This window comes from Lampris incognitus, chromosome 2 (assembly GCF_029633865.1).
Source record: "Lampris incognitus isolate fLamInc1 chromosome 2, fLamInc1.hap2, whole genome shotgun sequence".
NCBI classification, from domain to species: Eukaryota; Metazoa; Chordata; class Actinopteri; order Lampriformes; family Lampridae; genus Lampris; species Lampris incognitus.
In genome coordinates this window covers 99,131,830-99,148,534 of record NC_079212.1, presented here as the reverse complement: position 1 = coordinate 99,148,534, position 16,705 = coordinate 99,131,830, and the positions used below count along the sequence as shown (strand labels likewise).

Here is a 16,705-nt window from a genome sequence, read left to right as displayed (position 1 = left end):
GTATGAGTTTTTGTTTGTGTGATTTACTAGGGTATGGGTATGTGTGTGGGGGGGGTGTGCGTGTACATATCTCAAACCTGTGTACATGCTTGCACATTAGATTTTTGTCAGGCCCCCCACAAAGAGTGGTTGTGTGTGTCTGATTGCATGCTTGAGCATGAGCTTATTTATGTCTTTGCAAGTTTCTATACAGAGTCAGTTTCTCCCTCCTTTTGGGGATGCGCACAAACGTGGGTGTCCTTGTGCATGGGCAGACATGTTACTGAGTAAGTGTGTGGATGTGTGTGTATGTTGCTCTCCCTGAGGTTTCTTGCCATTTTTTTCCCTGTTAAAGGGTTTTCTTTAGGGAGTTGTTCCTTATCCAATGCCAGGGTCTAAGACAGGATGTTGTGTTGCTGTAAAGCCCCTTGAGGCAAATGTATTATTTGTGATATTGGGCTATACAAATAAAACTGACTTGACTTGTCACTCATAAAACAGAGCAGCTGCGTTTCTCTGGCCTTGTTCAGATTGCAGGCGAATCGGATTTGTTTCGAAAATCAGAGCTTCAAGATAGACTGTCCACACTGTCATTTGCAAGTGATCAGACTGGGTGTGTGTGGCCAGATATCGACAACCTATCTGCATAGGTTGCTGTGGTCATGATGCAGGCATGAGCAAGTACATACGCTAGTGACACGGTTTACCAGCGCGGAGGTACGAGAAATGGAGATCTATCACCTTGGCCCCAAAACAATCCCGCTGTCAAGTCGTGGTGCAGAAATCCTCCGTTGCACCAGAAAAACTCGGCGATGGAGGAGGCTGGTATGCATTGTGATGTTACATGCTGCGGTCATGGTGGGCTTCGTTGTGCAGCAAGAGATGTGGTGCCGTCTGCAAAGAACTGACTGGTGGGAACATGCAGTCATCAGGACCTTCAATGATGATAGGTGGTTTGCTAATTTTAGAACGTGCCGGGGGACGTTTGGCAGGCTCTGGGTCGCATTGCAAGTGATGCAAAATACAGTCTGAAATCTGATTTGAGGGGCCAGAGCATCCAGACTGTGACGCATCTGTAAAAATCCGAATGGAATCGCATTTCAAACCACCTCCAAATATGGTTTAGACCCGATTTGCAAAAATCACATTTCATGTGTTTTTTTTTTTTTTTGCTGTTCATCCATCCATCCATCCATTATCCAAGCCGCTTATCCCAACCGAGGTCGCGGGATGCTGGAGCCTATCCCAGCAGTCATTGGGCGGCAGGTGGGGAGACACCCTGGACAGGCTGCCAGGCCATCACAGGGCCGACACCCACATGCATACACACACACACACACATTCACACCTAGGGACAATTTAGTACGGCCGATTCACCTGACCTACATGTCTCTGGACTGCGGGAGGAAACCGGAGCACCCGGAGTAAACCCACGCAGACACGGAAAGAACATGCAAACTCCACACAGAGGACGAACTGGGACGACCCCCCAAGACTGGACCTCCCTGGGGCTCGAATCCAGGACCTTCTTCCTGTGAGGCGACTGTGCTAACCACTGCACCACCGTGCCTTTTTGCTGTTCAGACTTTCTAGAATAAATCTGGATACAATATGGATATGCCACAAAAAAAAAAACGGCTTTGGGTTGGCAGTGTTGAACAAGGCCTTAGCCATCTCAGTAAATGTGTCTCTTCCAAGCTTGTGAACCCTAGATGTTGTTATCTCTTGAAAGAAGCCTGCTTTCTTTCCCAAAGCATTCTGCACATCAACTGACTGACTGACTGACGCCTTCTCCACACCTCCACATCTGTTGGCACTTAAACAGATACACAACATAAACATGACAGGCAAACCAGCTGAGGTTTTTGTTTTAGGATTAACACCAATGTTGAAAAAAAAAACATAACACCGGTGAATCCTCTGTGCAGCCCTTTTAAAGCCATGCCAGTTGATATATTTATTGTGTTCAGGTGATAAATGCAGTGATATTGGGAGGGATTTACAGAAATTAACACTGAACCGTTGACCCATGTTTCACAAATCCATTTTCCCAAGTCTAAATTGAAATAATATATGGTCCCATTTGCAACCTTGTAAAAAGTGTATTTCCCTAAAGACAACTGGAGAGTAATGTTCTCCCCTTCTCCAATTAAACGGATGAGATCACATGTTAAAAGCTAACTTTTAATTAAAAAACACACTCGGTAGAAAAAAAAAGAAAAAAAAACTGGCACGTGGTGTGTAAGTGGCAATCTAAGTGCCCCTTATTCTACATCTCCATTTCCTCAACACTACTTAATTTTTTGCTTGTACTAAAGCTGACTCACGCACCAGTTATCTACATTTCTGGCAGGACACGGGACGTGCCGTGTTCTCTGTGTCAATGTCGTGTCTCCAAAAAACAACTCTTTCTGTGAACTGGGGTATGGCTTCACTGCCATAACTAATATAAACTGAAGTCGATCGCCTCCTTCATTTTCAGCCTTTGCATACAAATTGGAGTTATGTGAGTGAGTGATTTTAATGCTTTTAAAAGAGGCCCCAGAGGAAGCAGTTATTCAATTTCTCACTTTAAAAAAAACAGGGAAAGGGCGAAAAAAGACAAGAGCAGAGAAAGTGAGCGAGAAGTAGAATAGGAAAGAGAAGGGAAGACAGACGATAACGAAAGCAGAGGAAACGAGGGAAGGAAGGGGAAAGAGGTGGCACGAGAGGACAAATTAACTAATAGGGTGGAGAAAATGGGGGAGGTTAGGAAATGAGGGTAGGACAATGGAAGAGGAGATGAAAGAGTAAGTTAATGGGGGAAAGAAGCATGGACGACAGGTTAGGATGGCAGCAGATCGGATGAGAGATTAAAAGAGAGAGAGGAAACATGAGGGGAGGGGGAGGAGTGGGCAGAGAAAAGGAAAAGGGAGGGAGGGAGAGAAAGAGCGAGGAGTGATGAATCATAGAGGATGTACAAGAGAGCAAGGGCATGGAGTATAGAAGTATAAAACAATCTGGTTACAAACAGGAAGTGACATCACAAGAGCGGTACCTGACAGGTGCACCTCGCGACTGGGCAGGCTTCAGTAGCACAGTGATGGTGGTCTCTGTCTCGTTTAGTGCCGCTTCAGACTCATATTCTGGCATCAAGGGTGCTGATTGAAAAAATAAAAACAAACAAGTATATCAAACAAAAGAATAAAAATATGCCATCGGAATCGATGTCGATCAGTGAACCTAAGATGCCACCATGTAAAGAATAAGAGTTTTTGATGTCTCTAGGTCAACCAGCAGATAAGAAAATGGTTTCAAACTAAATAAATAAATACAACATCATGACATTATTACGGTATTCAGGCAGGGATGATGTTCGTGATAGTAATGCACATGTGACCCAAAAATTGATGGACCAGCGATTTTACCCACAGCACCCATGTGTTTGAGTTTAAAAAAATCTTCTTGGTGAAGTTTTGTCTGGCTGTGGATGAGTCAGTTCATACAAAGAAAATTATATGTCCATCCATCCATCTACACTGCTCAAAAAAATAAAGGGAACACCTAAAAACACAATATAGACCTCGATGAATGAAATATTTCAGCTGAAAATCTTTATTTATTAGACAGAGGAACTGTTTAGAGCAAAATAACCTAAGAATGATCAATGGAAATCAAAATCATTAGCCCATTAAGGTCTGGATTCAGAATCATGCTCAAAATCAAAGTGGAAAATGAGAACATAGGCTGATCCAACTTCTGTGGAAATTCTTCAAGACGATTCAAAATGAGGCTCAGTAGTGTGTGTGGCCTCCACGTGCCTGTATGCACTCCCTACAACGTCTGGGCATGCTGCTGATGAGACGACGGATGGTCTCCTGAGGGATCTCCTCCCAGACCTGGATCAGGGCATCGGTCAACTCCTGGACAGTCTGTGGTGCGACATCGCGTTGGCGGATGGTACGAGACATGATGTCCCAGAGGTGCTCAATTGGATTCAGGTCTGGGGAATGTGCAGGCCAGTCCATAGCATCAATGCCCTCGACATACAGGAACTGCTGACACACTCTGGCCACATGAGGACGAGCATTGTCATGCATGAGCAGGAACCCAGGGCCCACTGCACCAGCATATGGTCTGACAATGGGTCTGAGGATCTCATCCCGGTACCTAATGGCAGTCATGGTACCTCTGGCTAGCACGTAGAGGTCTGTGCGGCCCTCCAAGGATGCCTCCCCAGACCATCACTGACCCACCGCCAAACCGGTCATGCTGGAGGATGTTGCAGGCAGCAGAACGTTCTCCACAGCATCTCCAGACTCTCTCACGTCTGTCACATGTGTTCAGTGTGAACCTGCTCTCATCTGTGAAGAGCACAGGGCGCCAATGGTGAATCTGCCAACCAAGATGTTCTCTGGCAAAGGTCAATCGGGCTGCACGGTGTTGGGCTGTGAGCACAGGCCCCAATTGTGGACGTCGGGCCCTCATACCATCCTCATGCATTCTGTTTCTCACTGTTTGAGCAGAAACCTGCACATTAGTGGCCTGTTGAAGGTCGTTTTGTAGGGCTCCGGCAGTGCGCCTCCTGTTCCTCCTTGCACAAAGGACCAGATAGCGGTCCTGCTGCGGGGTTGTTGTCCTCCTGCGGCCCCCTCCACGTCTCCTGGTGTACTGGTCTGTCTCCTGGTACCTCCTCCATGCTCTGGACACTGTGCTGGGAGACACATCAAATCTTCTCGCCACAGCACGCATTGATGTGCCATCCTGGATGAGCTGCACTACCTGAGCAACTTCTGTAGGTTGCAGATACCGCCTCATGCCACCTCTAGTGGTGAGGGCACTAGCAAAATGAAAAACTAACCAAAGATCGGCCAGAAAAGATGAGGACAGGCAAATGGTCTGTGGCCACCACCTGCAAATCCATTCCTTTTATAGGGGTTGTCTTGCAAATTGTCTAATTTCCACCTGGTGGAAATTAGACAATTTACCAAAAGGTGAAATTGATTCACAAATCAGTGTTGTTTCCTAACTGGACAGGTTGATATCTCAAAAGTGTGATTGACTTGGAGCTACATCGCATTGCTTATGTGTTCCCTTTATTTTTTTGAGCAGTATATTATCAAAACCGCTTTTCCTACTCAGGGTCACGGGGATGCTGCAGCCTATCCCAGCAATCATTGGGCGGCAGGCGGGGAGACACCCTGGACAGGCTGCCAGTTCATCACAGGGCCCACACACACACACACACTCACACCTAGGGACAATTTAGTATGGCCGATTCACCTGACCTACATTTCTCTGTACTGTGGGAGGAAACCCACACAGACACAGGGGGAACATGCAAACTCCACACAGAGGGGACACAAAGTGTGATGGACTGGCGGCCTGTCCAGGGTGTCTCCCCACCTGCCGCCCAATGACTGTTGGGACAGGCTGCAGCATCCCACAACCCTGAGTAGGATAAGTGGTTTGGATAATGGATGGGTGTGAAATAGCTGTTCTCAGATCTGTTGACTTCTGTTTGCTAACAGAAAGGTGGATTATGGGCAGGCCCATTAAAGCTGTGGGCTGATTCACGTGGCTCCAGAGCTGATTTATGCGTCACTCTTTCACAATAGCAGAAGGCAGCAACACAGATTGTAAATTCTGATTTGACTGTTTTGCATTTTCAGTAATTGTCAATTGCTGTGGAGGCTGGGCAGTTTTTGATAGTCATGGCAATCATCTTGCAGTTTGAAATTGTGGCGGTGCTACGTGCAGCGGCGCCCTTCTCGTGTGCTATTCTACCACATGTTAACAGTATTCCCTCTTGTTCTGTGGCTTGGGAATGTGAAATCTGAGCAATAACACACACAATGGCACACTGTCAACACCTGACAGATGATGATGTCACCACGTCTCTCCTTGAGTGATCTGACATTTAGCATGTTAACTGCCCCAGTCACATCCAATTCAAATACCCCCCACCTTTCAAGCCCTCTGTCCCCTTTCTCACCCTCGCATCCCCTCACACCGCCTCCATCTGGCACTTTGTCTGCAACATTCTACTTATTTTTCCACCTTGTGTTTCCTGAATGAAATACTGAAGATTGGTGCCGGCATGACATTTGGAAGAGGACATTTATGTCATGCAAAGTACAGTTGGCTTGTCCTAGTTTTATTTTTCTCACTTTAAAACATGTTACAAAGCTGTGGGTGAAGCAGGGTGCCCGCCGAAAGGTCGCACTAAATCACTACCCGCGTTGATGATGGATCACACAACACCGATAATGTTAAAAACGTTTGGCAGAGGTCCTGTGTAGCTCAATCGGTGAAGAAAGAAACCAACTGATGGATGGCGAATGGATTCTTTTTCAATTGGGACCAGCCAGTCTACCAGTATATGGACTCCCAGTGCAGAGGGAATTCGGATAAAATCTCTACGGCACTAACGTGATTCAGTTTACATCTGACACCATCCATGTAGGCGCAAGGGGAATTGGATAAAAAGCTACTAGGTTGCAGATGTTCTATAGTTTTGTTACTGTCATTATCTACTGCCCAATCCATTAGTAATTGGTGATAACCAAAAGCCGAAAAAGCCTAAACTACTTTCCTTTTCTTAGGAGGTAATTAAACCTCTAAAATTAGACAAATGATAAACTTAATTTGTATCACACTTCCCAACTTGTGTGTATACATTGCATGTGGATGGGATGAATGAGAATTGTGAAATTGATTTACACAAAGCAATTGCCGGTAACACTTTACAATAAGGGTACATTAATTAACATGAGCTAATGCAGTAGGAAGCATTAACTAACAGTTAATTATCAGTTAACTAACCGTATTAACATTAGTTAATACAGTAATAAGCAATAAGTAATGTAACAAATTTCTCTTGTTGACATTTATTAAGGGTTTACAGGTTAAATGACCTGCCCCCCTTAGTTCCGCCCCCCTTAGTCACTGTTGCTACTCCTGTCAAGCTTACCGGTGTCTATCAAAGAATGAGAAATCCCATCAACTTATTCCGAAACACACCCAAAATAACGTTGTGGACCAATCGTGTTCTTACACTGCAGGGTTAGTTAAATATTTCAGCTATTATTGTAATATTTTTCATGAACAGTTGTCAACATCATTGCATTAAAGTAGGCTAGGGTACACCATGTTGTTCTTTTTTACCCAGGCTATTCCAGGCGTTCTGTATGGGCTCCCAGGGGTGGGTGGCTGGGGAACACCGTTCCGTGATTTTTTTGTCATCAGGACCAGGATTGGGATTTTAAATGAAATAAGGCCGACAAGAGGCCTCCGCAGGTAGGTTGACTTTGCCAAATGGCTGGTCCCCGCCTGGAACTCACGGAGGGGGAGAAATATTTATAACAGGCCGGATGTGGGGGGGGGGGCAGACTGGCCAAAGAATGTCTCAGAGCCCAGCCGACCCTCCCTGCGGGTTGTTCTGAAATGAGAGATGGAATCTGGCTAACCTGTGACCGGGATAACGAAGTTATGTTAGTGGGCTAGCTTTCGCTCAGTTAGGTATCTCTGGCCACAGAATAAGCTGGTTACGGTCATCAGGTACCTTGATAATGTTATTTTTGATAATCGGTAACATGTTGATTTGTTGATAATGGTAATAATCATTGTGGAGGTAAAAGTAACAGTAATCACACTTTGGCTATATTAGCTATCGATACTGGCTAGTAGCAAGCTTACCTTGGGGCAGACAAAGGTATTTTTGTTGAATTTGGAAGGCTTAAACTGGCTATGGGGTCTGCCACACTGCTTAGCCCACTACCAACATCACTCTTCTTGTGTTTAACAATTATAATAATAATAATAATAATAAACTGATATAAATGTCCAACTCTGTTGTTGTCTCTCTTTTTTTGTATTTTGCTACTTTCACTGGTTGAAAGTTGCTAGTTTTGATCTGTGTCTCAATTTTTACTCTATATTGGGTGAGAAATGAGGATGAGACCCTACCTTTATAAAATCCTGTAGTGGTCTAAACTTGTGAAAGTTCTCTATCTAATTTTTGGCCCTTGTTGTTTGGCCCAGCATCTATCCTGCATTAGTGCTGCATACATTGTCAGATATTACAGTAGATGTCTTCCTTTTTTTGTAAGTAACCTGTATCTCCGCTACAGCACACACGACACGTTTATTTTAGGTTTTGTTTATTCAAACACACACACACACACACACACACACACACACACACACACACACACACACACACACACACACACACACACACACTCACACACACACACACACACACACACACACACACACACACACACACACACACACACACACACACACACACACACACACACACACTTCTTTTTTCCCCACGTCTGGACAAACTTGCTGCAGTGGCTAAGCATGGATAGAGTACAGGAGTTGTAATTACAGGTTTTTATACTGTAATGAATTCTTCTGTCACTACTGCAAAAAATAGTCCTTTTTATGTCCATGGTGATGGTTTAGTGGTTGAGTCCAAAGCTGCAACAGCTGCCCTCACTGACCCAGGATCAAATCCTGCTGGCTACTGCTTTCTCCCCCATGTCTGCCTGCTCGCTGCCCTTTGCTACTTTCCCACTCCATAAACACAAGGAGATAAAAAATGTGAAAGGTGAAATTACCCACTCTACTTTACCATAATATATCTATCCTTGCATGTCATATATCTAGCCTTGCAAGTCATGAGTAATAACCCTGAAGATGGAAAAAACATATAATTGTCTAAGATAAATTCATGCCTGTGTTGCACAATGACTAGTTTGAGGTTTTACTGGAAGTGCCCCTGTTGTGGCAACAGTAGAGAAAGCTACATGGTTCTCTCTTGCTCCAAGATGGAAAGGAAAGGAAAGCCTATTTATTTTGACATTGTATTCTTACAGTGAATTGTATTGTTACCACGAATTTGTTCTCTGCATATAACCCATCCTATTGTATAGGAGCAGTGGGCAGCTGCAACGCCCGGGGACCAACTCCAGTTCTTCTTTCCATTGTCTTGCTCAGGGACACAGACAGGAGTATTAACCCTAACATGCATATCTTTTTGATGGTGGGAGGAAACCGGAGCACCCGAAGGAAACCCACACAGAAAGAACCTGGGATGGCCTGGGGTTCGAACCAAGGACCTTCTTGCTGTGAGCTAACAGTGCCAACCACTGGGCCACCGTGCCACCCATGTTATAATAACATCAATTCGTATTTTGCAGTATATACAGTGCATCCGGAAAGTATTCACACCCCTTCACTTTCCCCGCATTTTGTTATGTTACAGCCTTATTCCAAAATGGATTAAATTCCTTTTTTTTTCTCATCAATCTACATACAATACCCCATAATGACAAAGCGAAAAAGGTATTGTAGAAATTTTTGCAAATTTATTAAAAATAAAAAACTGAAATATTGCATGTACATAAGTATTCACACCCTTTACTCAGTACTTGGTTGAGGCACCTTTGGCAGCGATTACAGCCTCAAGTCTTCTTGGGTATGAAGCTACAAGCTTGGCACACCTATATTTGGAGTACTTCTCCCATTCTTCTCTGCAGATCCTCTCAAGCTCTGTAAGGTTAGATGGGGAGCGTCGCTGCACAGCTATTTTCAGGTCTTTCCAGAGATGTTCAATGGGGTTCAAGTCTGGGCTCTGGCTGGGCCACTCAAGGACATTCACAGACTTGTCCCAAAGCCACTCCTTCGTTGTCTTGGCTGTGTGCTTAAAGTCGTTGACGTGTTGAAAGGTAAACCTTCGCCCCAGTCTGAGGTCCTCAGCGCTCTGGAGCAGGTTTACATCAAGGATCTCTCTGTACTTTGCTCCATTCATCTTTCCATCGATCCTGACTAGTCTCCCAGTTCCTGCCGCTGAAAAACATCCCCATAGCATGATGCTGCCACCACCATGCTTCACTGTAGCGATGGTATTAGCAAGGTGATGAGAGGTGCCTGGTTTCCTCCAGACGTGACGTTTGGCATTCAGGCCAAAGAGTTCAATCTTTGTTTCATCAGACCAGAGAATCTTGTTTCTCATGGTCTGAGAGTCCTTTAGGTGCTTTCTGGCAAACTCCAAGCGGGCTGTCATGTGCCTTTTACTGAGCAGAGGCTTCCGTCTGGCCACTCCACTATAAAGGCCTGATTGGTGGAGTGCTGCAGAGATGGTTGTCCTTCTGGAAGTTTCTCCCATCTCCACAGAGGAACGCTGGAGCTCTGTCAGAGTGACCATCGGGTTCTTGGTCACCTCCCTGACCAAAGCCCTTCTCCCCCGATTGCTCAGTTTGGCTGGGCGGCCAGCTCTAGGAAGAGTCCTGGTGGATCCAAACTTGTTCCATTTACGAATGATGGAGACTACTGTGCTCTTCGGGACCTTCAAAACTGTAGAAATTTTTTTGTACCCTTCCCCAGATCTGTGCCTCAATACAATCCTGTCTCGGAGGTCCACAGACAATTCCTTTGACTTCATGGCTTGGTTTCTGCTCTGACATGCACTGTCAACAGTGGGACCTTATATATAGACAGGCGTGTGCCTTTCCAAATCCTGTTCAATCCATTGAATTTACTACAGGTGGACTCCAATCAAGATGTAGAAACATCTCAAGGATGATCAGTGGAAACAGGATGAACCTGAGCTCAATTTTGAGTGTCATAGCAAAGGGTGTGAATACTTATGTACATGCAATATTTCAGTTTTTTATTTTTAATAAGTTTGCAAAAATTTCTGCAAAACCTTTTTTATTTTGTCATTATGGTGTATTGTGTGTAGATTGATGAGAAAAAAAGGAATTTAATCCATTTTGGAATAAGGCTGTAACATAACACAATGTGGGGAAAGTGAAGGGGTGTGAATACTTTCCGGATGCACTGTAAATGTAAGCTGTACACCAATGTTTTGCCTCTGTATTTGTCCATGGAACTATGATATGTGCAAGTGAGAGTTAAGTGAAAAAATTTATGTTTTTTTTTTCACTTAAGATACTATCACCCATAAATTCATGTTAGAGAAGAACCCACATTGGAAACACATTTATTTATTTCAAGGAGGTATAGTATTTTTTTTTTACCTGTTTCTCTTTGTTAGAAAGTGTTTTAAACAGATTTAAAGATTAAACACTTTGACCAAATCATGAATACAGAGAGAAAGGTACAAGGACAGGTGCAGTGGAGACATGGAGCTTGAGAAAGAGACAAGAGAAAAAGGAAGTGGTAAGCTAGAAACAGGGAGAGAGATAAACAGATACAGAGAGGGGAGATTGAGGGAGAAAGGCTGAGAGAAAACAAGAGAGTAACAGGTCAGGCCAGAGAAGAGAGGGAGAGAAGCTACTTGCTCTGCTCATGAAAAGTGTTTTTGCATCAGCCTTTCTGTTTGCGAAACAACAAAGAGGGTCTTTCAGAAAACAGAGACGGCGGAATTGGAGTAAGAATAGAAGAGCCATTGTGTTCGAAAAGAAGAAATGCATTAAATTATGAGGACACTTTTTGTCCCTCGGTTGTTTATGTACCGTCTTTGTCGGTGCAAAGTGCTGTGTCTCTGACATTTTCGAGGGTGGCTCAATCAATAGGTATGATGGAGGTGGAGAGAGACATTCACACATATAAACTGAAAAGTCAGACATTCAATTGGATTCAACTGGTCACACAAACAAAAAAGGGAGAATAGACAGACACACAAAAAGAAAATAACATACAGAAAAAACAACAACAACAAAAAGACAGAACATTAGATCGGTAGAGAAATATTTTGGTGCAGAGGTAATAGTCCCTAATGTACCTGCAGTCTTAATAGGCTGAGAGAGACAGAGAGCAAAAGATAGCTGAATGCTGATCTATTATCTTGGTAATGATGACTATGGACAGACAGAGCTCTAAAAAGAGAGTTGTGACGGCTGTTATCTTCTTGGCCGTGATTGCTACAGAAACACGAAGACAGAGACAGGAGAACAGAGACAGGAATACAGAGACAAGAAGAGAGAGAGAGGAGGACTGAGACAGGAAGACAGAGACAGGAAGACAGAGACAGGAGGACTGAGACAGGAAGACAGAGAAAGGAGAACAGACATGAAAATACAGACAGGACAAGAGAGACAGGAGGACAAAGACAGGAGGGCAGACACAGGAAGAGAGAGACAGAAAGAGAGAGACAGGAAGACAGAGACAGGACACTAGAAAATAGAAAAAGGAAGGGAGAGACACGAAGACAGAGACAGGAGAACAGAGACAGGAAGACAGAGAAAGGAATACAGAGACAGGAAGAGAGAGACAGGAGGACAGAGACAGGAGAACAGACACATGAAAATAGAGACAGGAAGAAAAAGACAGGAGGACAGACACAGGAAGACAGAGACAGAAAGACAGAGAGGGGAAGACAGAGAAAGGATAACAGACATGAAAATACAGACAGGAAGAGAGAGACAGGAGGACAGAGACAGGAGAACAGACACATGAAAATAGAGACAGGAAGAAAAAGACAGGAGGACAGACACAGGAAGACAGAGACAGAAAGACAGAGAGGGGAAGACAGAGAAAGGATAACAGACATGAAAATACAGACAGGAAGAGAGAGACAGGAGGACACAGAGACAGGAAGGGGGTAGACATAGGAAGACAGAGACAGGAGGACAGAGACAATAAGACAGAGATGGGAAGATAGAGATAGGAAGACAGAGATAGGAAAAGAGAGACAGGAAGAGAAAAACATGAGGACAAACACAGGAAGAGAGAGACAGAAAGAGAAAGACAGGAAGACAGAGAAAGGACACTAGAAAAAGGAAGGGAGAGACAGGAAAACAGAGACAGGAGAACAGAGACAGGACGACAGAGACAGGAAGATAGAGACAGGAGGGCAGAGACAGGAAGACAGAGAAAGGAATACAGAGACAGGAGGACAGAGACAGGAAGACAGAGACAGGAGAACAGATACATGAAAATACAGACAGTAAGAAAGAGACAGGAGGACAGACACAAGAAGACAGAGACAGAAAGACAGAGACGGGAAGACAGGGATAGGAAGAGTGAGACAGGAGAACAGACACATGAAAATAGAGACAGGAAGACAGAGGCGGGAAGACAGAGAAAGGAGAACAGAGACAGAACTGCCTTACCTGCTACCTTGGTGGTAATGCGAATTGTGACAGGTGGGCCGAAGCCCTTGTTTGTCGAGGCTTTGAGAGTGAAGAAGTACGTGGTTCCCGGATAGAGGCCAATGAAGAGGTGGTGGGTCTCATTCCTCAGCTTAAACACTCGTCCTCTCTGGGTGGTGAGGTCAGCACTGGGGTCCAAGGAGCTGAGAGCCTTATAGGTGATCTGGAGGGGCAGACATCCCGGGGAACAGATTGGTGGTTTTAGGTTCATTTTATGCCATTTTAACTGACTTCAGCTAAGATTCACTTATCAAAGCAAATCCAGTTTGATTTACTTTGGAGTTTAAGAGTTTAGTTTGGTCTGGCTAAACTATATTTGGCTCAGTGTAGTATATTTTAGTGATAATACTGCAGTTTATTTTAGCTTTGGCGTTAGTTTAGTAACATTCTGCACAGCCCATCTTGGTTCAAAATTCTCTAAAATCTATATGGAGAAAACACAGATTATGGAAAAAATTAATAAATCATTTAATCATCCAGGAACTGAGACTAGAACTACAGTACCCAATGTACAAGAGTCTCTTGTGACAGTATGGAGGTAAAGTCATCCAAAAAGTCCTTAGGTAGGTAGTGAAGACTGAAAAATAATTCCTACATTAAGTTGTCCAGTTGACCTCAAGTAACTCCATTTGTAGGACAGAGTTAGCTGAATGGGACCGAAACACAGCACTCACATCACAGGACATTATGATGACCTCACTTGTCTGATTGGAGTAGACTGATTAATTGGCTGATCAATCACATTGATCGTTGGCTCGTAAAATGTACAATTAGCTTAAAGGATAACCAATTTAGAAAGCAAAATGTCAAGATACAAATTAAAGATTAAACTATTGGAATTACACCACTATCGGCATTTTCTGAATTGTAAAAAAAAAAAAGTATCTAGATAAATTTAGCCTGGCAAAGACAACTGCTTAGCAACACTGAGTTTAAAAGTTAAATGTATTTTCCCCAAGCTACATTTGGCTATATCTGGCATATCTCATATGGACAAAAAGCACAATTTTTTTTTCCAATCATTTATTTGAGCTATGTTTTTTTTTTCTTAAATGTCTCATCTCATCTCATGTGCTTTGCTTGTACTGCTTTCTACTTTAAGTTACAGACACATCTTAACATGGCAGGGACTGGCTACACATAAAACACCTTTTCTTTGTTAGAGTTGTATATCAAACTTTGTTGAAAGTAATCTAAAAAGATAATTTTTGATATCAAAGAAGGCTGAATCAGTTCATCTGCATACGTTTATAAACGTATCCAGATGAACTGATTCAACCTTTGATTTTCTTGCCTGGATTACTGAGCATGCATCAAGACATCATTTTTGATACAAAGTAATCTAAAAGTAGTGTGAGCTGTTTCATTCCTCATCCTGTAGAAGTGCAAGCTTTTTCTCTCCTCCCCCCCCCCCCCCCCCGAGTGACTGTAGTCCAAATGTAAGAGTTTTCTAGAAGTTTGAATTCATCTGAGACGTGTCCCGTGTTATAAATTGAGTCCAGTGACCCATGGGACGCTAAGTGCCAAACGCTCCTCTGTGGAAACAGCTAGCGGTGTCTGTCATAATGTCCCTGCTGGCAAGTTTCCATAACCCATAACCGTCAATTAGCTAAGCACATGTGGACTTGTGCAGGGTATCAAAACACACACACACACACACACACACACACACACACACACACACACACACACACACACACACCAGAGCTCTTTAGTCAATCTGACGGTCACTACAAATGACTATTTTATTGAGTGGTTGGGGAAATACATCATGACAGTCGAGCCCCAGCTTAACAGCCACAATAACAAAACAAATAAATAATAACACAAAAAAGACGTGTGTGTCTGTAATAGTCTAAGTGCATTTCTGCTTGTCTTTCAACTTCGAAACAGATGGAGAGAAAAAGAGAGGGAGCGTGGCAGCGACAGGCTGATGGCGAGCATGTGATAGACAGAGACAAACAGAATGAGGAAGAGGAAGAACGAAACAGAAAGAAAGAGTAAGAGTGACAGTGAGTGATGGAAATGGAAGTTTGTATAAATGGCTGCCTCACAGGATTAGAGGCTGGAAGAATGTGTGTGTGTGTGTGCGTGTGGTATTGGGGAGGTGTTTGACCGGCCAGGTCCTCCAGGAAGGACTGTGGGAGAGTTTGTGTGTGTTGTGTGATTAGGAGGAGGGGAATTTAAGAAGGAGGTAAACTATGCAGAGAAAATGCCAGAAAAGAAAGGAGACACAAAGAAAACCTGAGAAATAGAATGACAGAGAAAGCGTGTCTGTGTGTGTGTGTGTGTGTGTGTGTGTGTGTGTGTGTGTGTGTGTGTGTGCGTGTGCGTGTGTGTGTGTGTTTAAGTGGCTCTTTTAAAGAGAGATGTTGTGTGTCGGGGCAATGCAAAACCATCATTTAGGAGTCAGTTTGTAGCTAAGAGAAAAAAAGATAATAATCAATTAGATAAAAAGCTAAAATAATAATAATGAACAAAAAAGAAAGATAAATAATAGGATACCAAACTGACTGACAACCTAGAGTAGGAGAGACTACTGTTATCACAGCAGAAAGAGGTACAAAGCTAGAAAAATAATAAGAGAAAAGTAAAATAAATAAATAAATAAATAAGAAAGCCACTCTATTTGGCATTGTGTTCTTATAACAAATTGTGTTCCTATAATGAATTTGTTTTCTGCATGTAACCCATCCTATTGTATAGGAAACATTGGGCAGCTGCAGCGTCCGGGGACCATCTCCAGTTCTTCTTTCCATTGCCTTGCTCAGGGGCACAGACAGGAGTATTAATCCTAACATGCATGTCTTTTTGATGGTGGGAGGAAACCGGAGCACCCGGAGGAAACCCACACAGACACGGGGAGAACATGCAAACTCCACACAGAAAGGACCCGGGACGGCCTGGGGTTCGAACCAAGGACCTTCTTGCCGTGAGGCAACAGTGCTGCCATGCGTTTAGCACGACTTGGTTATCATTTGCTGACTGAGTCGCCCATTACATGCAAGCTGAGAGCTTGCTGTATGAATACCTATAGCTAAGAACACACTCAGTGATTTGAACCCTAATTTGTGCATGATGCTGATCTTCAAGATGGTTGAGAGTCTGTACCAGTCTGGCCAACATGGACCCAGCCACCATGGACAGTTGACACACGTTATCTTTGTTGTGTGCGGTGTGGGATGGGGGTGGGGGTTAAGATTCACATTGCTCGCCTCAGGGTCAAGCCTTTGACCAGTCAGAGCAGTCAGGATTATATCAAAATGTGTTTGATTCTTAGAAGTGGACTCTGGACAAGTCTGAGCCTGTCGGCAACTGTATGACTACAGTTGTCACTTGTCTGCGACTGTAATCCACCAAAGTCAGCTGTTCAGTGTGTGATGCTGAGTCTTGCCACAGTCAGTCAGGACTTTAAAAGTCCCAACATAACACTAGTCAATCACAAGTGTCAAGTTAGCCAAAGAGCCTGCCCTGGCTCACCCGGTTCAATCGATAAGGGTGGTGTGCATGTTGGAATCAGAGAAATAACGAGGAAGACTACTGGAATCAGAGGCTTTGCTCTTCCTACCGTTATCTCTCCAGCTCCAGCACAGACGAACAGCAAACTTACTCTC

General features: G+C 43.8%; 1 protein-coding gene across 1 annotated transcript in view; it reads right to left on the bottom strand.

Annotated features, from left to right (window-relative positions):
• The window catches only part of ptprt (protein tyrosine phosphatase receptor type T), a 442,632-nt gene that overhangs the window by 232,999 nt on the left and 192,928 nt on the right, over positions 1 to 16,705 (bottom strand). Inside the window, exons 11-12 of the mRNA XM_056300890.1 lie at positions 13,053 to 13,254; positions 3,017 to 3,119 (exon numbers count right to left, since the gene is read on the bottom strand). Coding sequence (XP_056156865.1) covers positions 3,017 to 3,119; positions 13,053 to 13,254 — 305 coding nt within the window. The remainder of the gene's footprint in view (positions 1 to 3,016; positions 3,120 to 13,052; positions 13,255 to 16,705) is intronic.